At 40.8% G+C, this 18311-nt stretch overlaps 1 protein-coding gene across 1 annotated transcript; it reads right to left on the bottom strand.

Annotated features, from left to right (window-relative positions):
- Nucleotides 1-4020: 4020 nt before the first annotated feature.
- FGFBP1 (fibroblast growth factor binding protein 1) lies at nucleotides 4021-6431 on the bottom strand. The gene is made up of 2 exons (XM_024212281.2): nucleotides 6361-6431; nucleotides 4021-5143 (listed from the first exon to the last, which is right to left on the bottom strand). Exon 2 carries the CDS (start codon nucleotides 5120-5122, stop codon nucleotides 4406-4408), a length of 717 nt encoding a protein of 238 aa, XP_024068049.2. The 5' UTR covers nucleotides 5123-5143; nucleotides 6361-6431; the 3' UTR covers nucleotides 4021-4405.
- Between the last annotated feature and the right edge of the window lie 11880 nt (nucleotides 6432-18311).

The raw sequence follows: 18311 nt of genomic DNA, 5'->3' as shown, positions 1-18311 counted from the left end.
CAAATTCTAGTAAGTTTTCAAGCAGCATTTGTCTTACTTTGTCTATCTGTAAATTTTGATTAGTATCAATGGAATGTGTTTTCATCCTTGTGTGTGTGTACACAGTGAAATCGACATTTACCGATAAAAATAGAATGCTTCCAAGCTTAGCTACATGGAGGAGTCTCAGGCTGGAGCATGCACTGTGCTGTGCCACTCTGGCTTAGTCCTAGATTCACCTGGCAAGCAGCCATAAAAGGAGCAATACTGCGCACAGATAGGCAGAGATAGAATAGGCTTAAGGTAACAAGACATTCATTGACTGGTCATGTAGCTAGTTAAGGATGGACGTTTGCCAGCATGCCTAGAACAGCAGAACCCCTAGAGACAGCCCTGCCCACAGCTCAACATGCTCATCTATCTATGAGTTGAAACTATCATATAGGTTGCTGGCTGCATCTGGTACATCTTTTTATTGTGCAGCATTTCCCAGACCTGAAGAAGAGCTCTGGGTGAGCTTAACAGCTCATCTCTCCCAGTAACAGAAGTTGGGCTAATACAAGATATTACCTCGCCCATCTTGTGTCTACTGTATAGTTACTCATACAAGCTTGCCTCAGTGTATGATTGCCTGAGCCAAATGCTACTGCTAATGCTTTCTTCGCTTCTGATTTTGTTTCTTGTCAAAACAGTCTCCTAATAGCAGATAGTCTTTGCCAAAAAAGGATGGTTAGCAGCTAGAATTCAAATCCAGGAGTGAGGGTACAGCATGCACCTTAAGATCCCTACACATAAGATTGGGATAATTGGTAATTGATTATTAGTCTTCCACCCCTTTCTAAGGAGCCTGAAATACTGTCTCCCCAGTCTCCTCAGCAAGTTGCAGCAATTCCTCTATAGTAATGCTTTGCAGTGGGCATTAGGGGCAAATGCAAATGTAGAATACCTATGGTTAAGCCTTCTCTTGTCAGATGGACTTTGTAAATAGTAAATAGTAAAATTGTGTCCATTAAGTAAAATAGTAGTAAGAAATTGCGTATGTGTGCACATGCTGCCACATCAGCAGCATCATGCCTTTGCCAATCTGTTATATAAAGGATTTGTTTGTCTGTAGCGATATAAGAAGTGGCATAAACTATAATCAGGTGCAAAACCATGTACGCATGTGAGCTTTCAGAGTAAAGCCAACAAAAAACTGTGACTACTGAAGCAAATTCCTTTTCTGTTCTGCTCTGCCAAAAGCAACTCAACCCTCTGTGATATGGTGGATTCAAGTCTCAACCAGTGTGGTCGCCTTTAAAGAGCAAACTTTTGGAAACATCCTGCTTAGAAACAATTCAGCCTATAGCACCAGTGTCTTCTTACTGAGGATATTTGTATGAAAGAATGTGGTTTTTTTCACTAAAAAAACAGTACATATCTAGTCTTTTTCAATGTAAATGGAAACTGATATTAATTGATTGCTGAGACTGAAAGGTACATGCAACTGGGCTCTATTGTTGCAGAAACAGAATGGGGGGGATTTTAAGATTCCCCACCCCCCCGGGGGGGGGAGATACATAAGAACGGCCATACTGGATCTAACCCAGTATCCTGTCTTCCGACCATGGCCAATGCCAGGTGCCCCAGAGGGAATGAACAGTAATCATGAAGTGATTCATTCCTTGTCACCCAGTCCCAGCTTCTAGCAAACAGAGGATAGAGACACCATCCCTGCCCATCCTGGCTAATAGCCATTGATGGACCTATCCTCCATTAATGTATCTAGTTCTTTTTTGAACCCTGTTATAGTCTTGGCCTTCACAACATCCTCTGGCAAGGAGTTCCACAGGTTGACTGTGTGTTGTGTGAAAAAATACTTTTTTGTTTGTTTGAAACCTGCTGCCTACTAATTTCATTTGGTGACCCCTAGTTCTTGTGTTATGAGAAGGAGTAAATAACACTTTCTTTTTTCTTTCTCCACACCAGTCATGATTTTATAGACCTCTATCATATCCCCCCTTAGTCGTCTTTTTTTCAAGCTGAAAACTCCCAGTCTTATTAATCTCTCCTCATATGGCAGCCGTTCCATATCCCTAATCATTTTTGTTGATCTTTTCTGAACCTTTTCCCATTCCAATACATCTTTTTTGAGATGGGATGAATACTGCATGCAGATGTGGTCAAGATGTTGTTTGGGGAGATTTTGGAAAACCAGTAAAGTGCCTAAACCACTATTGTGTATTGCTAACAGTTGTGAAGTTAACAGGCCATACTGAACCATTCTTGCTTATTGCTAACAAAAATAGCTAAGTCAGTAGGTCGTAAATTGGTCATGCAGCGGCCTCAGTGTAACCAGACAGGAGGGGCAGGGGTTTCGGGTGCCACAGACAGGACAGCTTGATCCTGCACCCTTCCTGCTAAGAGTGTTAAAATTGCTGATGCGTGTATTGTAAAAAAACCAAGAAGTCTGTTTATATGTGCCCCCGGGAATGTTTGTCAGGGCCCAAAGTCATGGACACTCTGAAAAAGAAATATCTCTAGTTAATTGGCAATCATAAGGAGTCTGACCTTTTAACTCTGCTTGCTTATCAAGTTTTCTTTAAGGGATATGTCATCGTATTACTAACGTATAATTAAGGGGAAAAAGTTTGAGGTAATTGGACTTCTCAGGAGGGGCTCTTCAGGGACGCTCCCTCTGGATGCATCTTCGGGTCCCCACCGGCAGACGGAAGCCTGGCCAGCTGAAGCCTGTCACAGTGCCACTCGAAAGCCACACTCAGGTTCGGTAATTATCGAGGGTTGGGGGTGTTTCACTAAACTGTTGCGGACGTGTGTAAGTGCTTGAGACTAAGTAAAGTTTAGCTTTAAGTAAAAGCACTCTTGTGTTGTTCTGTTTGTGCCAGCCATCGATCGGTCAGACGGCCGTGTCGCCCTTGATTTATTTCCTAATACCGCCTCGCACAGAGTAAAAGTTACCAAGAGCTTTGGGTTAAAACAATTCCGGGTAACAATGTGGGCATACCATGGATTTAATACCATGGTAGTTAAATAATCATCTAACTGATCCTCCCCAAAAATCTTTAGGTCAGCCCTGAGGAAAGCACTGTGATCATTATGGAGGGGAACTGGTTATGTTTTGGGGAGAGGCAGAAATAAATGGTTTGCAACCCACCCAAAAAGGCTCATGGCAACTCTGCTTGTTAAAATGTTCAGCTCTTTCCAAGTATACCCTATTGCAGAGCTGAAATCAGCTGCAAGACCATTATTCCCACCCCAAGCCCACAGGAAATGTATGATTTATACATTTAATTGCTTCCAATTTATTTTCCAACGGTTACCAATAATCACTTGTCATTATTTAACATTAATTTCTAAAAGTTCTATTCTCTCACAATTTCACTACATTGACACAAAGTACAGATAAAATCTGTAAGACGCAGCTGAAGTGAAAGTTATGCAATTTTTAATGCACTGAATTTATTTTTTTGTAAAAATATAATAGTTATAAGTGAGGCATTTAATCTTCATTAAAGTTTGGACAGAATATATAATCAATGTGCAGTACATGTGGTCTAGTTCTTAGAGCCAGAGACTGGGAGTCAACTCCTGGGGCCTATTTCTTGCTCCTCAATTAACCTACTGTGTGAGCTTGGACAAGTCACTTAATCTCTGTGCCTCAGTTTACCCATCAAAAATGCATATAATATTTACATGTGCTCTATCTCTGTGATTCTTGGATGAAAGTACAATGCAAAGCTTTGCAAAATTGTCCTGAAAATGTATCAGCCCAGGCACAAAAATCTTGTTGCCCTTTACTTTGAGGATAATGAACAAACAATAACTTAATTGCCCATTTAAAAAAATACTTACCCTGACTGTGAGTGGAAGTACAATTTTGCAAAGCTGCAAAAGTATTATTATTAAAACTGCTATCTAGGCACCTCAGTGCCTTGCTGCTATGAATTATATGTCCTTTACAAATATCTAAACTGCAAGAGAAATCGGTTTTAACACACACAGAAAAACAAAACAAAAAACAATCATTTTAAATCTATTTTGAAGTTTATTATCCTCAGCAATTTTGAAGTCAAAAGTACTGTACACCGTGAAAAAGTGCATAGCACTGAAATCATCACTTTGGCCAACACAGCTCAAAGAGAAAAATTAGAAGACTTTGCTTTATATACATCTTTACAGAGTTTGTAACATCCATTGGTAACATTTGCATAGCAATCTATATACAAATAAGGTCTACAGCATCTTCAGCTACACCAAGTACAGAGCATTGCATGAAATACAAGTCAGAAATTGCAGTTGTTTTCTTTTGCTCTTATATACACTATATAAAATCAGAGGCAAATCTAGAACGGTATGCAAGAAGTAGATCGGACCAAACTTTCAGTAACTAAGAATTTTACCAATACTCTAGAATTCTATTATCTTATCAGCATTTTTTATCCTGTACCATTTTGATAAAGAAGTTGCACCAAGATCTCCATGTTTCTGAACAGTATTCTTCAGCCACCTTTTGCTGATCAATGTAATCTATATCTTCAACGCAGTCATTGGAACTTTTCCCTGGCTGATTTTCAGGTGTAATAGCAGGTGCTGAAGTCTGTGTGATCTCTTTTCTATGGTGAGCAGTCTTGCCTTTTCTGGAGTTTTGTAGCGTTATCAAGCTTGAGCTGGTCAAGGTGAGATGGGCACTTTGTGGCCCCTTCTTACATACTTTAGATTTTAAAATACCTTTTGGGTCTTGACAGATATTCTTCTGTTTCTTTAGAGATCGGGAGATTTGTTTCCAGTATGGTTTTTGATTTGCTGCAAATTGAGGACAGGTGGAAGGACTTCCTGAAAAATCACACCGGAAGCTGCTTTCACCTTTCTTGCATTCTACTTTTAGGGTAACAGTGTCTACTTCAGTTACTGCCCAGGTGCATTCAGAATTATCTTTGGCTGTAAACTTGCCTTTAAGTGAAGATTTACCTCCTTTGGATTCCTGTCCCTTCTCATTCTCTTGTTTAGTTCCAGTTTGTTTTTTTCTACCTTTTCCACCGTTTTGTCTTTCTTTTTTTCTTTCCTTCTGTGTTTCACCATTGACTACTAGTGTCTGGGAGACCAGAATCAACACACAAAGAAGTGCAAAACTTCTGATGTTCATGATCTCCGCTTTTCTTGTAACCTATTTTGAAAATAACAATTAATAAAAAAATCCACACACAATGTTGGAGTTCATCCAGTTGCTGCATTTTTAAAGTTTTTAGGAATAATAGCATATTGCTCACTGACAATGGTATTAAAATGACACGTTACTGGTAAAATCTACAAAATTGTCTGGAAATCATCTCAAAGTAAGTTCATATTGTATTTGAGGAATAAAGCTATGCATGGGATGTACCCATTCACACCATTTAATTAATCCTTTCCTAATGGGCAGCACATAAAAAGCCTTAACCTCGTTCTTGGGAAATTGGAGTCTGATCCTGCAACTCTCACACAAAGGAGTAGTCCTATTTACTTCAATGTGACTACTAGAGTAAGGGCAACTCATATGAATCAGGGTGGCAGGATTGGGTTACTAGACAGTGGCTGTATCATGAATCATTGGGTCTTTACTTTGGAATAAGAAATAGATCTAGTTTCACTTTTGAATATGTTTGCAATATATTGAGTCAATCTAAAACTACTCAAATCTAGAAAATATAAATTAATTTATTATGCATAACTTCAATTTTAAATGTAGATGTCCAGCAAATTCAAGGTGGGCCAAACACAATTTTAAAATTAAAGTCCATATCCTGCAAGCTGCTCTGTATAGCTGGATCCTGGCATCTGCACAGAGTCCCATTCATTTCAATGAGGTCCAGCTATATTAAGCAGCTTGCAAGGTCAGGACCTAATGATATGATGGAATTTACCATACGTGTAGGTAATTTATAATCTGGTCTTCAATGGATGCGATTCCTAGATGAACAGTTCATATACTTGCACCAGACCCCCGTCCAGTAGCTAAGTTTCCATGTGAGCAAGCTAGATATTCTTGGGAGGGCATTCCATCAAGGAAGGTATTTCAGCATTTACTTATCTGTAAATACTTAAATTTAATCCTGCAGATTTACTCATCTGAATGTGAAGACCCCAGAATATGAGAGAAGCGATCACTTTTGTACATCTCTTCTTTTCCTTGTCCCATGCCTAGATACTACAGAGATTGTCACGGTATGAAAACCTATGATAGCTAGATCTCCATAGAAAACATTGCACATTATTTACAGCTCTAATACTTCTTAACAGGCAAATCAAATGATGAAACCCCCAAAACCTTGTTTATAAATTATGTGACATTAACATTCTACTGCAAATTTAATACTGAAAATGTAAGATAAGTAGAACACATACCTTGCACAGTGCTTGGATTTATCCAACTGCAATTCAAGTGGAATATTGGCTCTTTCAAAAGTGTCATGCTTAGTTGTAAAGCAGTGTGCTATTTATAAAGGCAGAGACACACCTTTATCCCTCCAACAAGGTTATTACAACACAATTGAATGCTTCAGTGACTTATTCATTTACTCTTGACACACCTTCTTGAAAAGATGCCAGTGATTGCTTATAGCAGTACAAACGAAATCAGCTACAGTGGGGTGACAGAGGTGTGGTTGAATAAATTAGATGTTACACCAGCCAAGTCCTTACCTTTTCTCATATAGTAACAAGAGTTTTGTTAAGTCTTTAAATAACCTTTCCCTATCCACTAAGGGCTGGATCTTGCAAGGGGCTGAGTACCCTTAACTCTCACTGAGTTCAATGGGAGTTGGGTGCACAGCACCTTATAGGATGAAGCCCATCATGGGCAGGTTGCTACACTGTTTGTGGTAGTTTTTATAATCTATCAACCAAAGGCTTAAAATATGCATTTAATAAAAGAAAATGTTTCAATGTAATGGGTAGATATTATCTTTTATATTTGAGATCTGAATCTGGGAATTTGGATCAGCCCATTAGGGAGAGCAAGGAGTCACAAAGTCCAAATCTAAAACTTTCCCCTAAATCTTGGGTCATTTGGTTATGGAGTTTCAGTATGGGCCACATCTCTAATTTATATTAATCTGCAAAAGAATATGAAAATAAAGTTGTGAGCATCTGACAAATGCACAAAAGCAAATAAGTTAAGAGTTAGGAATGGGACTCCATCAACGCTATCATAAAGAACAGACAAAGTGGATAGTGGGCACTCTAGCTGGAATGCTTCATGGAAGCTTTTTTTGAATGGGCAGAAAGGCATTTGACATATAGTGGGAAGCAGGTATTTACAAGGGTAAAAAGTAGCATGGGTGATGGGATGAACTGGGAATTGGTGTAAGGGACAGGAGGCATGTCTTCTGCTTCCCCTCCTCACCTTCAGGTGCAAATAGAATGGGAGAATAGGAGGAGATATAGATCAAGATATAGGTGGGGCCAGTGTCTGAAGTGGTTTGAAGGTAAGGACATGTTTGTGTGAAAAAGGAAGGAAGCCAAGGCAGAGATACAGAAAAGGGAGAGACGTGGGAGTTCAATTTGCTTAATTTTTTGCAGCACATCAAAAAGAAACTGGGGAAGGGGACATGTTACAGCATCCCAGCTGTTAGCCCCCAACTGCCTGCCAATGCACCCACTGATATTTAGTTACCTTTGGTACATCTTTCTGGCCCCATTCAGCCTTCGGAGCTGCAAAGTGCACCTCTGAGGGTACGTCTACACTACCTGCCGGATCGGCGGGTAGCGATCGATCTCTTGGGGATCGATTTATCGCGTGTAGTGTAGACGCAATAAATCGATCCCTGATCGCTCTCCTGTTGATTGCTGAACTCCAGCTCGGCGAGAGGCGGAAGTAAAGTCGACGGGGGAGTGGCGGCCGTCGATCCCGTGCCGCAAGGACGCGAAGTAAGTGATTCCAAGTCGATCTAAGATACATCGACTTCAGCTACGCTATTCTCGTAGCTGAAGTTGCGTATCTTAGATTGATTCCTCCCCCACCCCCACCCCCCCCCAGTGTAGACCAGGCCTGAGTTTGATGAAGCAATTGGGAAGCTAATCATACCACTTAACTGAAAATGAAGTAATCAGAAAGGTTTGTGGTTAGTGCTGAATTCCCAACAAGAGTTAATGAAATGAGGCGAAGTTAGGCAGACTCACAGAACCAGTTGAGATTGTGAAAGTAGCTGGCACAGACTGGGAATCAGAAAAAACATAGGAAATGACAGATTAGAAGCAAGGAAAAGGTGTGGTTTGGGAATCTCACTTGACCTAGTTCTCACTAAAATAAGTTATACTCTGGAACTAAATAAAAACATGGCAGATCTGGCACCTGTAAAATCAGTCAGTCATTCTCTATAGTCCTTATACAAAGTCCATTGCTAGAGTTGACCTTTGGGGCCTGCAGCCCCCATGGCCACATCCACACCTCCCCCTAATTCAATGATATACACATATCATCATGGTCTAGTCTAGTGGACTAAGCACAGGATTAAGAACAAGGGATTCTGCATTCTAATCCTGTCTCTGACACTAATTTCCTCTGTGGCCTTCATCAAGTAACTTAATCCCTCTGCCATATTTCCTTCAGTCATAAAATGAAGGTAACACCACTTACCTCACAGAGGTGCTGTGATGATTAATTAGTGGGTATTTGTAAAGAGTTATTTAAATGCTAAAACTCACCAGCTTGTAAACAAAGCCCCCAAACTGTTTGCTGATTTTGACAGTTTTCCCTGTCATGGAATAAGTTGTCATGGGATAAGAGGGAAGATCCTTTCATGGATTGAGAACTGGTTAAAAGACAGGGAACAAAGGGCAGGAATAAATGGTAAATTTTCAGAATGGAGAGGGGTAACTAGTGGTTGAACAGTTTGTTAATTGCAACCTATGGGTTGTCAGCAAACTATACACTTTGACTATTTCCTGATTACTTGTGGTGTCACCTACCTGACATGCCATTGTTCCTGTTCACAAGTGGATATGTTTTTAAACAGGAGAATAGCAAATAGTGAATAATGGATGTTTTTGTTTGAGAATGCATGAATTCCTTTAACCACATGCAAATATTAATTTTTATATGAAGAACAGCTATTCCCCAATCATTTATGCTGAACCTGCCCTCCCTGCCATTCATGCAAATATTCACAAATAGCAAATTCAAAGGGACACAAATGTGAGTGAAGTGAACAGCCATTTGGAAGTTAAACGAATGTCCACGAATACTGTTTTGCAGCATTTGAGCAGCTCTAATGATGGCACAATATGGTCTGTGTGAGAGTTAGTCACCACATAAGGTGTCTGTTTCAAGGATGTAAAAGGAAGCTTTTACTCTAACAGGACGCAAGGGGCAGCTTCAGGAATAGTCTCTCTACCACAAAGCTTTCCTTTTAGTTTAACAGGTTTGCATTAGGTTTACTTGAAGGCATGGGCACCTGGGGCGATATATTTTACAGCAATGCATGGAGGTTACGCACCCAAATCTTGTTAAAAGAGAATGGAAATGCACATATACAAGTATCTCCTACACATCACTTTAAAATATACAATAAATCCTAGTGTGTTTTTAAAATTTGTTGAGTGACCAGAAGGAGGAATGACATTCAGAACTGTACAATGCATCCCAGTGTGCCTTTAAAATTTATTGGACTGCCTGAAGGAATGACATTAAGCAGCTGTCTAATGTTAATGTCAAGATTTTTTCCAAAGTAAATAGATTTAATTTATATTTGAGGCACACAGAAAACTGTCCTTAGAATACAGGCACTGTTATAATATGTGGAGCCACTATTAATGTCACAATTAAAACAGGCTAATCTGTTCATGTACTAGTAATTAAAGGGGTTTAATTACTCAGTCAAGAAGGGTGCACTACTCCACACCTATCTGCTGAAGACATTTACAGAAAGACTAAGGCTGTTTATACTTTACAAATGCCATTGGTATGTTTAAATCCAAGAGCAATATCCTTCCTATTGTGGAAATGTATGGATTTCTGGCATCTCTCCCACCCTGCTCAGTAAACAAGTTTAAAACAAAAAACTCTTTTTTTCTTTTTATTAATTCAAAGAATTTAGTAACCGTGACAGACACTGGCTTGACAACCCTAAAGACTGAAACCCTCTTATCTGGCCTAAGAACATAGTAAGGCTGCTAGCCTCTCCCCTTGGACCCAGGTCTCTTTCAGGCCCTTTCCTCAGGGCACAGTTTTATTCTTTAAACATAACACTTAGACAAACACCAAATCGAAGCAGTTCCTTGAGCACTATGAGCTACAGGTCCCTGCGGTGTTTCCCAGTGCTGAAAGGACACACCCTTTCCTTCAATCTCCCTGCTTCAGGGCCCACTACAGGAACTCATCTCCCTTTTGCAACTCTCTCAGAACTTTATAGGGATCGTCTGACCCCTTCACTTCTGGATCTGATAATTGAACAAGCTTGGTTGGCCCCAGACCTCTAAAGGGGCAGACCATCCTGTTACACATGGAGGCAGCAGCAGCACAAGCTTCTCTACATTTCCATATTGATAAGGAACACTGCCAAGATAATTCAGACTCCATGGCTGATTCTGCCCATTGTCCTATCTGCTGAAGCTGCTAACACAGGAGTTAATTAGTGTCAACTGTGGTAATGACTTTGTACAGGACAAGTGTCCATTAGTAACTGCTTTAAAATCAAGGATACATTTCACATGGAGACCACAGAAAAATCTTCAGATAGCAACCATTTTCAGTCACTTTTGATCTGGGGCTGGATTCATATTGGTAACATAAGTCAAAAAAGACTCTAGAGCCCATTGCCAATTCCCTGAGCCACCAGTCCCTCTTAATTTCTCTTTAGTCATGTCCACACCTTTCACTAAATGACCATAAACTAACCAACCGCCTCATATTTTCCAGCAGAATGTCATACAAATGGAGAGGAAATAAAAAGCAGAAAATAAAACAAAGACTTAGGCTATGTCTACTCTAGAGAGCTTACAGTGGCACAGCTGTACCAATGCAGCTCCACCACTGGAAGAGCTCTCGTGTAGCCGCTCTGTGCCAAAGGGAGAGGGCTCTCTCCTCGGCATAATTAAACCAGCCCCAATGAGCGGTGATAGCTATGTCAGCTATCTGCTGCTCACATAGCGCTGTGCATACTACCACTTATACCAGCGAAACTTATGTTGCTCAGAGGTGTGTTTTTTTCATACCCGAGCAACATAAGTTTTGCCAACATAAGTGGTTGTGTAGACATGGGCTTAGTAGTTAACATGTTTTCTAACATGATTTTACATGAAGTAAGCAAGAGCAGTTGTGTTTTTAAAAAGTTTTTGATGGTTGTGGTGAACCGTAAGAGACTTTAGGGTTATCAATAAATCACAACCAGCTAGGATTAACTCTGACCCAGCTAAAGCATTTAAATATGACTGTCCTTGTCTTCACTAGCTACTAAGTCATGTCTAACATGCTAGTTACCATGTTTACTAACATTTGTATATCCCCAGTGTAAGCATACCCTAACAGCCTTGCCCATCCTTATTTGCATTTGATGATGCCACAAGATCACTGAATTTATGCTATAGTAGGATGCAGCTACTATAGTTCAGAGCTTTTTGTTTCAAAATATGAAACAATGTGATATTTGTTCAGAATGGTATTCTCTAAAGTGCATCTGTTTTCCCTCCTCAGGAATTTAGCAGCACTGAGCAAGAAGAAAGGACACTGAAGTAAAAGTCATGTGCTACAGATAGATGTAACACAGAATTTCGAATAGATTTGTTATTATTTTCCCATATGTAATTGGTTCTAATTTTAAAATCTCCATTTTTGTATATTATCTTCAGTTTGGACTCTGGTGGCAATTGTGACCTGATAATACATTATTTGTTTCATATATGACTAAATATTCTCCAATTATAATAATTTTAATGTCTTATAGGTTTTATTTCAGTGACCATGCTGCTTAATTTGTTAGGATAAGTTTACCATTGTTATGGCTCGCTTGAGCTGTTTTGGCAGCCAGGGGAGATTAACTGTTGACTAGTTGCTATCTGAATTATTTAGTCTATTGAGATTTTTATGGTTTGGTGCAACATGGGTGACAGCCTGTCTGACCAAAAGAGCCTTATGGCATAACTTCTCTATATGACTACAGGCTGCATTTCGAACAAAGTCGAACACTTTCACAAAGTGTACTAAAAGAAAGAATTATAAAACGGACCAGAATAATAAATAAATAATAAAGGCTAGACAGCTGGAGAGTGCTGTGTCTGCCCCCAATGCCTGCTAACTTGACTATCTGACTCCTGTAGTTGTCCAAAGAGGGTCGTCCTCCAGGCACCTGAGGCTTGATGGTTGTTGATCCATATTAGGATTCCCTCAGCTATTTGAGCCCTAACTGTTCTCCCCACTGTTGATGAAAGGTGTACACCTAGATTCACCAGTCCCAGATCCAGATACTAGATGTTTAGCCCAGATGAGTACCTATGGGAAAGGCAGGGGTGGCCTCCAGGGTGAGGCTCTAGGAATGGGATTTCCCCTTCCCCAATGGCTCTCTGTTGGATAAACGTGATAGCGTCCCAGAGCATGCATCCTGATAGGCCCCACAGGTTGCACATAAAACTATTCTGCATGGACAATCTACTAATATCAACAGTTTCCACCTTCCCAGTACCTCACCATCATCATTCACCAACCCTTAAAAAAAGACTCATGGCATTAGTTTCGTAGGCAGTGCCGACAGGCCTGAGAAGCTGGAAGCCGGTAGCCAATGATCTTCACATAAGCGTCCTAGGTGTGATGATCGCATGATGCTCACTGGGACCAGGGCAGGCCCCACCTGGCTCAATCCAAGGAGGCCCCTAAAATTTTTGGGGTAAAAAAGGCTCACATCTCACTGACTCATATATATATGGGGGGGAAGGATAGCTCAGTGGTTTGAGCATTGGCCTGCTAAACCCAGGGTTGTGAGTTCAATCCTTGAGGGGGCCATTTGGGGATTGATCCTGCTTTGAGCAGGGGGTTGGACTAGATGATCTCCTGAGGTCCCTTCCAACCCTAATAATCTATGATTCTATGACTCCTGGATGGTTTTCCACAATCAGCGGGCTCTCCATTTCTAAGTGGGAGAAACAATCACAAAAACGGACAGAAACTGACAATCGGATGTTGGAACGTTTACATACTACTCAACTCAAAGGAAAATTGAGCCCGCAGAACTGAATTAGTAGCGAAAGAGCTACACAGCTATCAAGTAGATATTGCTCCCTATCCAAGACTAGGCTACATGACGGTGGCGCACTAGAGAAAAAGAATACACTTTCTACTGGTCAGGTTATAAGGTAGATCAAAACACCAGCCTACATAGGATAGGTCTCACAATAGAAAACTCCATCACTAATAAAATTCCGCAGCAACCTGTGTTAATAGCTTAGCGCCTAATAATATTGCGGATACGACTGTCCCACAACAATTTTCTGACAATAATAAGTGCCTATGCCCCAAGGCAACTTGCTCCCGAAGAAATGAAGAGACTGTTCTATAGCCAGTTGAGTGACACTCTAAGAAACATACCCAACAATGACAAAATCTTATTACTGGGTGACTTCACTGTTCACATTGGACATGGTTATACCACCTGGAACAGAGTCATGGGGAAATTCAGACATGGGTCTTTAAATACAAATTGAGAACTACTCCTAACACTCCGCACAGAGTTTGATCTTGCTGTTACAAACATCTCGGTCAAAACGATGGCACCTTCTACACTATGTCATCACTCGTTGTAAAGACCTGAGGGATGTTTACATTACCAGAGCTATCATAGAATCATAGGACTGGAGGGACCTTGAGAGGTCATCTAGTCCAGTACCCTGCACTCACAGCAGGACTAAGTATTATCTAGACTATGTAAGGTACAGAATGCTTTATGGATCACCAGCTTATCCATACTAAACTGAATATCAGGATTCATAGTTCTAGAGTGAAAACTGTCTGAAAACCGAACTGACATGTTGATGTTTTGAAACTTTGCATGGAAGAGGGGAGACAGTAGTAGGGAATGTAGACACGAACTTGTTCTGGCACAGCTCCTGAACCTTACACGTGGAAACTGATTTCCAGTTGTAGTTTTCCTTGAATATGAGTGACAGGCATTATTATTAATTATTATAATGAAGGACTTGTGCTGAATTCTGTCCTCAGATTGGTACGTGCAACCACTATTGACTGCAAGAACAGTTGCATAACATGTCCCTTATTCTCAATAGAATCTGGCCCATTGATATCAATGAGTTGTGGATCCCTGGTACCTCTCAAGACCAGGTACCGGGTGCAGTAGCAACTTCATAGAGCTTACTGTGGAAACAGCATTAAATTTAATTATGTGCTTTTTTATAATTAGAGCAGGGGACTGGGACCCAATGGGCTGTACTGCTACCTAAGACCCTGATCCTGCAAACACTTGTGCAAATACTTAACTTAAACATTGATTTCATTGGGAGCACTCCTGTGAGGAAAGTTAAGCACACATGTAAGTGTTTACGTACGGCAGCTCACCCTCCTTGTACCTCAGGTTCCCCTCCATAATTAGTACACATAACGTTTCCTCACCTTTGCATTGTGAGGCTCAAGCTGATGTTTGGAAAGTAAGTTGAGATGCTCTGTTGAAAGCACTATAATTTCAAAGTATAATAAATATCGAAGTTTTTAGCTATATTATGGGCAAATGGCTTGCACCATTTTAAATGATGAAAAATAGGTTTTTGAAAGACCCTGCAGTGAATAAATGAAAGGGAAATGAGAACATTTTTCTTTGAACTTTTCAAATATGTCCATACTGAGATATTCCAGAATTTGTTAAAATAAAGAAAAAAGAAAAATTACAAAAAATATTGCTGAGTAAGGTCATGTTTTCCTAGTTTTAAAGCAACTTGTTCTGACCCATTAATAAAACTTAAACAACTCCCCCTTCTAGAGTTTGTAACAGAGATGCTTTGGGTTTTCAGTTTCAGCTCACTACAGTTATGGAAGTCAAAGCTGCTCTTTTGTTATAATGTTTCTTTCAAATTGATTAACAATTTTTTTCTACGATCATTTTTAACTCTACAGCTCCTTCATGTGGAGACCATTAACAATCAAGAAATGAACAGTCACTCACATAGTCCTAAATGTTAACTTACCCTTTTTTTTATTTAAGAACATAAGAACATCCATACTGGGTCAGACCAATGTCCATCTAGCTTGGTATCCTGTCTTCTAACAGTGGCCAATGCCAGGTGCTTCAGAGGGAATGAACAGAACATGTAATCATCAAGTGATCCGTTCCTGTCGCCCATGCCCAGCTTCTGCCCATCCTGTCTAATAGCTATTGATGGACCTATCCCTCCATGAATGTATCTAGCTCCTTTTTGAACCCTATTATAGTCTTAGCTATCACAAAATCCTCTGGCAAAGAGTTTCACAGGTTGACTGTGCGATGAAATACTTCCTTTTATTGGTTTTAAACCTGTTGCCTATTAATTTCATTTGGTGACCCCTGGTTCTTGTGTTATGAGGATTAAATAATACTTCCTTCCTTCCTTTCTCCACAACAGTCATGATTTTATAGACCTCTATCATATCCCCCCTTAGTCATCTCTTTTCCAAACTGAAAAGTCCCAGTCTTATTAATCTCTCCTCATATGGAAACTGTTCAATACCCCTGATCATTTTTGTTGCCCTTTTCTGTACCTTTTCCAATTCCAATATATCTCTTTTGAGAACTGTGACAGTGATATGAGATCAGTGGGAGTGTTTCATTTTGCTACAGGTGTAATATTTTTAATTTGCAAGCCCTTTTCCAACATGTACTACTCTGCATTTGTCAACATTGAATTTTCATGTTCTGTCACGTTGCCCCACTACCTAGATGGATTAGGTCCTCCCAGGCTTCTCCTGTCTTGAATTATCTAAATAATTTTGTATCATCTGCAAACTTTGCCATCTCACAGCTCACTCACTTTTGCTGTTTATTAATACATTTACTAAATAAAACCGCTTCTAGTGCAGAAACTTGCCCAAGCTGTCCATCACTGCAGTATCTGGGTGTGCAAAACATGAGCTAGTGATGCAATGCGTTCCTATAAAGGGAATGAATGACACTTTCCTTCCCTCCCTCATTCAGAAACATACATAAAGGCAAGTTATTCCCTGGCACAGCCATTTAGGAAGAGGGTACAAGGCTCCCATCGCCACACCTCTGCATGGCTCCATAGGATCCTAGACCTGGGTGTGGGGTGGGGAGAGCAGGGGTTGCACGCCCAGTATCTTTCACAAAAAAGCAAGAGATCATGGGGTGGGAGGTGGGAGAGGGCTAGTTGGAACCCTTCTCCTACATAGTTGTGCAGAGATTATGAGGGGGATTTTATGCTTCATCTGGTAAAGGGATGACTCAGCACATCCCCTCTACACACTGCCCCCCCTTACCCCCTCCAGCAGAAAAGGGAGCTCCAGAGGAACTGTGCCTCAGAGGCAATTCCTTCCCAGTGCTCTTCCTGAGGCAGCAGGACTATACACCATCCCCTCATCAGGGGTGAGCCTAAAGGCACGATCACCTTTAAGAGAGAATAGATCCATTTGCTGGATTCATATTGCTCAAATGATTCAACAACTCCTCCTCCATTAGGGGGAACCTGAGCCATGAAAGGTGTCCTGAATGTGGTAGGCCTCCAGCTCAGCTGGGTGTCTGGGGGGAGTGACTTCCAGCCACAGGCCAGCCTCAAAGAAAGCCTTAACCTAGTCCCCTCACATTCCATCCTGTGAACCAAGAGCCAAACCATCCCCAGTGTCTTAGCTGTCAAGATGGGAGTAGAGAGAGAGAGTTGATGTCTGGGGTAATGGCGTGCTAGAACATTCGGACTATAAATAACTTGAATTTGACCTGCATGTTGATGGTGGTTGAGGGCATGCAGCCCATATGAAAGGAACTAGAGAGACAACAAAACTGAAAGCTCTCTGACTCCACAGGTGGAGATTTCTGGAGACTAGCAACTACCAATCACAACCTTCTGGGATCCCTCCAAAAGGAAGATAATTGGTTTAAAGAGACAGTTCAGCCCCTACCAATTCCGGCAGGTGAGTTAGAAATACTCCATGGTCAGCATTCTGAATGGCTGCCCAAATATCTAATGATAATAGCATGAATATCTGACCTCTCTCCATAGCCGTGAGCACAATCAATTCCAGGTCTGAAGCTAGATAGGAAAGGATACAGATGAAGGTAGGTGCTGCTGGGGTTGTTGGCCTGCCACTAATGCCTCAAGAAATTTTCAGATATTATATAAGGATAGGCATGATTGTGGACAAAGTTATGGTTTCTTGAGCCTGGGCTGGGCCAGCCCATGTTCAAATGCTAAACTTGTCCTCTCTCAGCAAGGCATTAACGATCTTCAGATGCAATGGTCCCAGGCACTCCTCACTGCTTTTTGACCAACCAGCAGGGCAAGAATGCATTTCACATGCGATGGAACTGACTTTTCCCTATTACTTCCACAGTGTCTACCTGTGTGCTAGACCTCAGCACAGCCAGGGACAGTGACGGAATTAACTCTTCCTGCTCTGATCCTACTTCCATTTGTCCTTAAGTTTTTCAAACATATTTATCCAAGTACGGTTTTTCTAAAGATAGTATTTAATTTGTAACTTCAAGGGGAGAGGAGTTCCCAATTCTTGGCAGATCCCAATTCTTGGCTGTTCTGGTGCTTTTTCATTTTGCTAAAAGCCTAGAGTCGGAGGAGCTGGCCTCTCCCCACAGGAGGAGTGCAGTGCTTACTGGCTCTGCGCCTCCCCTGCTGCTGTGGCCAGAACATCTCGCAGTCCAGCAATACCCTGATGATTGCTCTAATTTACTCCAGGGACCAGACTAATGCCCAGGCAGTCCCAGGATTGGAGGAGTAAAAAGGGTTCAAAGATGAGCAAAATTACTCAGTGGCCTCTCAAAATATTTTTTAAAACACTAATTTATTATAAAGGTGCTAGATACAAACAAGAATTACTGTGAAGGGCAAGAGAGATTTAATCCTTTGATCCCTGCTCCTGGCTTCACATGTACAGTTTAGATATAGGTGCATACTGTACAGTCACAGACAGCATTGTTTCTTGGCTTTCCTTACAACTGTTGTGTCAGCCCATCAATACTTACTCTGTTTCTCTAACCATCCCAGAAATACTAACTCCTCAATGTTTGTACAATGGTTGAAAATGTAAAAAGTAGGTCTTAAATTTTATTATTACTTATATCCAGTCCTTATCAGCTTGTTTTTATACTTCAACATATCTAAAGTAATGAAGGATACTATAGGAAAAAGGATCAAAG

This window comes from Terrapene carolina, unplaced genomic scaffold, assembly GCF_002925995.2.
Source record: "Terrapene carolina triunguis isolate 2854851 unplaced genomic scaffold, T_m_triunguis-2.0 Scaffold66, whole genome shotgun sequence".
Taxonomy (NCBI): Eukaryota; Metazoa; Chordata; order Testudines; family Emydidae; genus Terrapene; species Terrapene triunguis.
The sequence above is the reverse complement of the archived record's forward strand: the minus strand, read 5'-3'. Positions and strand labels throughout refer to the sequence as shown.

Excerpts from the sequence above, each read along its gene's own strand:
- FGFBP1 (XM_024212281.2), bottom strand. The coding sequence starts at position 5,122 with ATGAACATCAGAAGTTTTGCACTTCTTTGTGTGTTGATTCTGGTCTCC.